Source organism: Phalaenopsis equestris, unplaced genomic scaffold, assembly GCF_001263595.1.
Source record: "Phalaenopsis equestris unplaced genomic scaffold, ASM126359v1 Scaffold000016, whole genome shotgun sequence".
In the NCBI taxonomy this organism is placed as follows: Eukaryota; Viridiplantae; Streptophyta; class Magnoliopsida; order Asparagales; family Orchidaceae; genus Phalaenopsis; species Phalaenopsis equestris.
Window position 1 is genome coordinate 541,867 of NW_018164458.1, and position 8,758 is coordinate 550,624.

At 36.0% G+C, this 8,758-nt stretch overlaps 2 protein-coding genes across 3 annotated transcripts in view; one reads left to right on the top strand and one right to left on the bottom strand.

Moving 5' to 3' along the window:
• LOC110018357 (probable aldo-keto reductase 1) overlaps positions 1-6,961 on the bottom strand; it is a 48,559-nt gene extending 41,598 nt beyond the window's left edge. For both annotated transcript variants that reach the window (XR_002293352.1, XM_020715645.1), the window contains exons 1-4: positions 6,693-6,961; positions 6,408-6,575; positions 6,118-6,321; positions 5,836-6,008 (exon numbers count right to left, since the gene is read on the bottom strand). Coding sequence is in view for 1 of the 2 variants with exons in the window: in XM_020715645.1 (XP_020571304.1) it covers positions 5,836-6,008; positions 6,118-6,321; positions 6,408-6,575; positions 6,693-6,752 (605 nt within the window). In the remaining variant the exon portion in view is untranslated. The remainder of the gene's footprint in view (positions 1-5,835; positions 6,009-6,117; positions 6,322-6,407; positions 6,576-6,692) is intronic.
• The window catches only part of LOC110018355 (protease 2), a 176,673-nt gene that overhangs the window by 63,756 nt on the left and 104,159 nt on the right, over positions 1-8,758 (top strand). The gene's annotated exons all lie outside the window — the stretch shown is intronic.

Genomic DNA, 8,758 nt, shown 5'->3' on the forward strand with positions numbered 1-8,758 from the left:
AAGTTCATTTGAATTCTCTTTCTTCACTCACAATACAAATTAAAACTTAAAATAAAATAAAAGTGGCTGGCAACGACGGCTTCGGCGGCGATGGGATGCGTCGACGGCGATTATTTGGATGAATGATGGTTGTTGGCTCTCTCGTCTTTTGATGATCCAAGTTTTCTTTTATAAAAATTCAAAGAGTGTCTTGGTATCTCTTCAAAATGTGTCTTCATTCAATGAATCTTCTAGTTGCCTCCTTTCAAAAACCAATTGAATGAATTTTCGTGTTCATGGGCTATTTCCCACGTTTGTACCAAGGGTTGTTTCAAACACCTCTTCAAAAATTCATCTAAATTCAATGAATCATCAAATAACTACTTCTGACGCTTAAACGTGAGGTACCTGGCGTTTAAGCGCAGCTCTCTCTATATAACTAGTGAGTAAGCATCAGTCCTCGGCGCTTTATACTTGGGCGTTTAGGCGCCCTGGTTCATTATTGCACTTTTTTTCATTTTTGCTTCAAATTTGACCATTTTTTACTCTTTTTATCATTTTTCATCCATTTGATTATACCTAAAAGAAAAACACACAAATATCTTTCATTAAAGCGCAATATCTCAAAAATAAATATAAAAATGTGTATAAAAAGTCTATATATTTTAGGTGAATCACTGTCAAACAGTAAACTTCACCCTCTACTCCCAATAACATTAACCGCCCCTATCCTCATTCTCGTACCATTTCACAACTACCTCCGTGCAGAACCTGCTTCCTAAACACTTCTTAGGTGTCCTACAAAAGTGTCATCTGATATTAGAGCTCAACAAATCCTATATTTTAGTGTTTTGTCTTCCTTACCCAAAATCACAATTCCAAATAACTTAACCTAATATCCTCACAAAAAAAAAAATCCCGCATCATCTACCTAGTCCTAACCCTAAAGATAACTGTAAATTTTCAAAAGCTAGCCTCCGGGAGCAACACTCAAAGAGGTGTCTGTCCAAGAGTTTATTATGGAAGACATGCAACAAAAAATCTTTCAACTACAATAAAGGCTTGTTGCATTTAAGAAGAAACAACAATATAAAATCAACATAGCCACAACTGTGGTTTTCCATATCGATGGTAGAAAGTTAATCCCTTTCACCGAGAAGCTTTGAGTGACGACAAGTTAATGTCATTTCGATTTGGAATTACATATCAAAAGAAAAACTAAGATTTTGAAGTAAAGGTGAATTTACTAGGCTTTGATAATCGCATGGATCCAAATGAATTCATTGAGTAACTCCAAATAGTAGAGAGAATTTTTAGTACAAAGACGGCCTTCTTCTTTGTTGTGAAAAAATTTGAAGTGCCTAAACCAGCATGATTTGATCCAAGGATGAAAAGAGACATGTACCCAAGTACCAACCAAAACATTAGACATGATGTGCTTTTGAGACTTCACCATTTACAGCAAAAGGATCTCTCAATAGAAAAGTATACAATTGAATTTGAGTAGGTTATACTAAAGCATAAGCTAGTAGAGCCCGAGGAGAACACAATAGCTTAGTATACAACTGAGACAATTCATTGATAACTGTGTGCTCCGAAAATTTCAACGCCTCCCCGGAACTCTGCATTATCTTTGTTAATGTTGAGAGAGCTTTGAGGAGTTAAATTTTTAGAAGACAGAATGAATTGTAGATAAGATACTGCCCAGATATTTCGCCCTCACTTTGCGAGGACTTTTTAATATGGGGTTTGAGATTTCTCATAGGCACAATTCTATGATGAATTGCACCTCTTGATAACAAGATAACACTTTCAATTAAGGATAGTTATTAAAAATTGAATATCTAACATGCGATAGCAACACATTTTAAATTGTAAAATCTAACACTTGAACTTAAAACATATGGTGGGGGAAATGAAGACAAAACTCAATCAAGATCTCATGATTCTGTCATCCCAAGTCATCATAGTCCTTGATCTACTTTGTCAGAAGAGGAAGGCAACCCAAATTGACTGAAAAATCTTTGTTAGCAACCATGAGTTACGTCGTCCATGGGGTCTTTGTAGATATAGGGAAGATGTTTTGTTTAAGATGATATATTTAAATTGATCTAAGCTAATGAAAGGTTTTATGTCAATCAATTGTACTCTTATAGTTCACAACTAAAATGATAGGAAGTCATTAGAGAATATACGGGTTGCAACTGTGACTGTAATATAATGGTGTTATTAGGCGGAAATCGCCCGATCAGAGGGTTCTGATCGTTCCGCTATTTTGTGTTGTTATTTGGTGGAGAAATTACGCGGACAGAGAACTCGGACCATGTACTTACTGGCATGTGATTGTTTTGATTGTAAATATATTGATACATTCATTATGACATTAGCTCTTTGTAAACTGAAATTAGTCAAGCTCGACAAACAGTTACAGAAGGTGGATGGGGTTTGTTTTAATTTTTAAATGATTTAATTTTTAACTTAAGTGTTTTAGTTGATTACTTTGAAAATATTGATTTAAAAAATTGACTCATCTGGTTAAAATCTTCAATCAACACAGTCATCATTGGGGATTTAAGCATATAAAACATTTATATTCGAAGAGAACATTTAATTTTGTTAGTTTATAATTTTTAGAGTATGAATCTTGTCAACTTCTGCCCTATAGGGAGGATGATTGGATTAAGTGATTTGGACTCGCAAATTTTTATATTTATGATTTAGTCATTAGTTTTGAAATTACTAGACTCATCAACTCCGATCTTTGCAAGGAGAATCTGACCAAAAGTGTGGGACTTACAACCCTATTCAATAAACAATGTGGCCCGATTAGCCCACGCAACATTCTCAAACCTAATATTTGAGCATTATATGCATTGGTTGGAGCACATGCGGAATCTTAATTTTATATATTTTAATAGCTTAAAGGGTTTATAAATTTTAAGATTTTACATGATCTTTTAAACTAGAACTCTGAGGCAAAATTTATTTCAAAAAACATATGCCAAATTTTTGAAATTATGCATAATTGACTTATTTCCTTGAACTTCTTAAAGCATCCATAGCTCCAGAGCATCCAACCTACTTTTCATATAAGTCTTAGAAATACACGTACAAGTTTCAAAATATTGCATTTAACTTAAGAAGTTGTCCTTAAGTTTGATAAAGTATGAGATCATTCAGAACTTGAAATATTTATAATATTACAATTTTCGAATCACACAAAATCTCATTTTGGGCTTTAAAAGGGTCGCCTTCTGTTCGCTAGCAAACACGTTGTGAATCCGGTGACGGGCTTTTAAAGTTTCAAAATTCTCAGGCTTAAATTATTTTTGAACCCCATATGTTTAAATTTGAAAGCTCAAAATTTCAAATCATTTTAAAATTTTAAATGTCACATTTTATTTTGTGGTATGAGCTCAAAAATTCAAATGTTTTAATTAATTACAAGTCCAAATTATCAAAATTTTGACAACCTCCCAACGTCAACCCCCTTTAGGAGGCACAAGAGAATGTCAATATTCCCAACTATCTCAAAAGACTTGTTAGTCTGTGTCATAAGACACTGCGGTCAGGGAGCAAAACAGAATATTTAACTCGCAATCTCAAAAGATGCAACGGGTCTTCGATATTCATCAAAAAAAATGTCAAATCACAAACCAACAATCCCCGAACGGTAACTTAATTTCCCTAAACGGTACTTAATTCCTACAGATGGAGATTTTAATCACAAAACTATTACAGGATGTTAAATTGAAATATAATAGAACAACAACTTGGAGAAAGTGCAGGTTTTTCCGTTCGGTTACCACATTTTGTTAAGGAATATACATACATGAGCTATGATGAAGGATGCTCTTACTTACCAAGAATTCTCTCAATATAGAGTTGAAATATTCACAGTCGTTGTCGATCCAAAAGACTTGAATTGATATTTTGAATTGGATCAAAATGGAGTAAAAAATTTTTAAGATTACCGCAGTTTCAGATTTGTATTTTAAGATATTGACCCAGGTCATTCAAGTGTGGTCATAAATCAATGTAAGGAACCACCGTTTATTGGTGTTTCTCAGGGTTTGAGAGGGTCCCCATAAGTCACTATGAATTAATGAAAAAGAAGTGTAACGAATGTAAAAGTGGGGTGGATAAGAGACGTGATGATGTTTAGCTAACTCACAAATCTCACATCTGAACCTAAACAGATTTTTATTAGTAAACATCAAAGGATACAACTTTTTTAAATATCGACCCAAACACAATGTAAAAGAATAATAGGACATTCAGTGGACTGGGAAAAAACTATAATTATTGGATGGAGTGTCCTCGTCATCAATGTCATTCTCTCGGAAGTTGAGCCCGACTACTCGATTAACAGTTACAATCATTCTCCCCGAACGACGATCCTGAAAGACAAACATCAGGAGAAAATGAGCAACACAATCAATGTCATATGTCAGCTTACAGGCTGACAAGATGATACACTTCAGGAAAAGTACATGTAACACAAATTTCAAAGTCAGCTCGTCTGTTAGAGCAACAGACCTTTTATCCAAAATGAAACTAAAGGAATCGTTAGCAATTTTATTGGTATCTCTCTCAGAGCATGGAGAATATGCTGATAAGGCTTAGAACATTCGGTTGCGTGGTTTGAGGCCCATGAATGCCATATAAATGTTATAGTGACGAACATTGGAGGTCGACGGGCCGGAAGAAAACTGACTAGGTCCAAGCAGTTTAATTAAGTGTTTCATCTAACCTTTAATGGAGTATGGTGATTTCGGGATGTTCCGAGTGGGAATCGGCTGCACCGTCGTGGATTATAAGGTCGTAGCAAAATCCTCAGTAGCATAGAATTTGGCTGAAAGTTTATGTGTCAGTTTCCCGTGGAGCTTTCAACACTTATCACGGGTATGGTAGGATTTGTGACAGAAATCACATGTGGAGTGATTGGCCCATGATGGCATAAAAGAGTGTTGAGCATTATTGGAGACCAAGGCGGAAGGTTCGACTTAAGGAATCGAGGTGTTGAGCATGAAAAGTTTCCGGCTTTCTTCGTGGTGAATCTCAGTGAATGTTGCCGAGCCGAAGAAAGAGAATCATGGCAAAAAATACGGCCCCAGACTTCGTTAAGATATTTGATTAGGCCGGCCGGGAATTGAAACGCACGATCATTTTCCAAAAATTGTTTGGAAAAGGGAAAGATCATTTTCCAAAATTTTTTTGAAAATATTTTCATTGTTGTAGATATAGGATCCCGCTATTAAAATTTATTTAATTGGATAACAAGAGTAGGGTCTTAGGATAGAACTTGGCTTAATTTAAGAATTAACGTAGTTCTTTGTGGAATCGATACTTGAACTCAAAATTTATATACTACTTGATGGACACATATACTTGTGTGATAATGTATTCGTAAATGCACATATGATTAGATTTGACACTAAGATTTTAGTTATTTTTTATCTCAAAAAAATAATAAAAATAATAAAAGATTGAAGGATAGAAAAAAAATCACAAACATAATCAACAAATGAAGATATAAGGAAATGGCATAAAGAGATTAATTATATCAAGAAAATATTTTAAAAAAAAATAAACTTTGATGGAAACTTTATTTGTCAGTACCTCATTCATCTGGCTTTTCACCTGCCTTTCAAACATGTCAGCTTAATGATAAAGGGTTGTTTGAAATCTGATGTCAAACAAACTATCATTGACTAAAGTTACACCTCATTCATGCTAGCTTTGTTTTTCTTTTACTCTCCTTGATAGTTCTATCTATTTAAGAATGCAGAATCAAATATAAACTAAGAAAACGCATGCATGGCTAAAAAATATCCAAACAAAGTTCACAATGACCTGCATAGGGGAACAATCCCCTCCTCGATATCCCGAGACCAGAGAGACCACTCCATTTGCACTGCACTGATTGGATGCACAGCATAAGCACGCCTAATAGTATCAGCGCTTGCCTCAGACAACCCGATGTACTTAACCATTCCTTCTTCCACCAACTTTTTCAGCTCCCCAATCTAATTCAGCATAGTTTGTTTCAAAGAAGAAACAAAAAACTAACCACAAAGTATTCTAAGTGAATCCATATCCAATAAACAGTTACAAAATTTCCAGCCCTGTTCTTACAGTGTCCTCTATAGGCACTGACTTATCAATTCGGTGTTGATAATAAAGATCGATATAATCCACACCGAGTCGCTCAAGACTTGCTCTACAGCAAGCTCTGGCATACTCCGGTGAACCATTCACCAACAAGCCACTTGGGCTGGCTCCTGCAACACCAAATTTGGTCGCCAACTGAACCCTTTCTCGAGGCAAATGCCTTAATGCCTGCAAGAAATTACCAACCCTCAGATTTCCCCTTCAATTTAAGTTTCCTATGAGAGAAGAAACGAAAGCGGAGAGAATGCTGGAACCTTTCCCATCAAGATCTCATTGGTATGAGGACCGTAAGCATCGGATGTGTCGAAGAAGGTGATCCCTCTGTTGAAAGCATGAAGGATTAAAGATATCCCATTTTCGTCATCGACTGGGGAGTTGTAAACCCCCGAAAGGCTCATACAACCATAACCCAACTTGGACACCTATCCGGGGAGAAGAAAAACGAAATGTTCTGAACAGGCAAACCAGTGAGAGGGGGGGGGGGGGGGGAGGGGGGGGAAGAGGCGGGAACAGGAGGACAGAGAAAGAGGAGTCTTCACCTCCAAGCCCTGTCTTCCCAACTTCACTCTAGGCATGAGGATTTGGGTCCGATCCTGCATTTCTTGGAAACTGAGGAAGAAGATGATGCCAGCAACGCGCGACTGGTGCTGCGGAGGCGAATAATAGCAACTACTACATCTAATAACTTTATATTTGTATTATATAATACTGCAGAATATTACACTTTGTTTCTGTTTAGCTTATTCATTTTACACGTATACCGTTGGGGTGTGGTGGAAAAATATATATGGCTACTATTGTAATGGTGGAGGACATTTTTTGATATTTGATTACGGAAATATACCCTTTCACTTCATATTCTCTATTTTTCTCTTGCTATCAGAGAGAAAAGAATGGCCACCGTTCTATCGAATGTCCTAGTCGTCGTTAGTTGCAAATGATGGAAGGTGAAATAGTTGAAGAAAAGTCACGTGAATTTCCATTCTCCAATAAAGAATGTGAAAATATATCGAGTGATGACGGTGAGTCTCTTGCTTGTGTCCTAGAGAAAATTTTATCGTCTCCTGAACAAGTTGTGAACTCTTAAAGAAATGTTATCTTTCATACTCATTATACCATTAATGGTAAGATTTTGAGACTTATTGGTAGATAGTGGATGCACTAAAAATGTAATTGCAGCGCAGGTCATTAAAGCACTCCAACTTCAATCATCCAAATATCCACAACCCTACAAAATTAGTTGGATTAAAAGGGGGGTTGAAGTTCTTGCGAAATACATGTGCAAGAATTTTATCTGTGAAGTTTTATGTTATGTTTTAGAAATGGATGCATGTCATCTCATTTTGGGAAGACATTGGCAATTTGATGTTGGAGCTTGGTATGATTGTAAAGCCAATGCATACTTCGTTAATTGGAAGGGAAGGAAAATTAGCTTATTGCCTCACCATCTATGGAAAAAGCAAACATCAAAAAGAGATCAACTTATACTAGTGTAACTTGTTCACAATTATGAGCAGCTTATAAAGATGAGAATTGCATGTATGCGATCTTGATGACAAAATCGAATAACCGCAAGGCTAAATTTCCTGTTGAAGTGGAAAATTTGTTAGGTTAGTTCACAGATGTTTGCCCGACTGACTTACCTAATCAACTTGCACCTCTCCACTGTTAGGTTAGTTCACAGATGTTTGGCCGACTGACTTACCTAATCAACTTCCACCTCTACAGTCCATTCAACATCAAATAGATTTCATTCACGGTTCAACATTACCCAACCAACTTCACTATAAGATGAATCCTAAGGAACATCAAATCCTACAAGAAATTGTTGAAGAGTTATTGCATGAAACAATTTATTCGACATAGTCTTTGTCCATGTGTTGTTCTGGCACTCATCGTTCCAAAAAAAATGGCTCGTGGCAAATGTGTATTGACAGTCGAGCAATTAACTAAATCACTGTTAATTTTCACTTTCCTATGTCGCGCCTAGATGAACTTCTCAATAGATTGGGTGGAGCTAATTGTTTTTCAAAACTAGATCTTAACAGCTGCCATCATCAAATTAGAATTCGTGAATGAGATGAATGGAAAACATCATTCAAGACTTGAGAAGGCCTATATGAATGGTGAGTAATGCCCTTTGGCCTATGCAACGCCCCAAACACATTCATGAGACTAATGCATGAGGTACTCAAACCTTTCTATGGATATTTATGTGTGGTATACTTTGATGATATTCCTATGTATAGCCCTTCAATGGATGCTCATTTGCGTCACCTAAAATTGATTTAAATGACTCTTCATGATCACAAGCTGTTTCTGAATCTTCCCAAGTAAGAATTTTCCATGGAAGAGGTGCAGTTTTTGGGTTTTGTTGTGTCCAAACTGGGTATCAAAACTGATCCGAGCAAGGCATAAGTTATCAATTCATGGCCAAAACCAAAACAATGGGAGCACTATTTAATTTCACAATAATTTTTAATTTTCAGATACCACCAATCATTACAATTTTTACAAACACACAAAAAAAATAAAATAAAAAACTTGACTCGGATGCAAATGAGATGGACTATATTTCTTTAAAAGTTTAGTTTTGCTTTGAAGC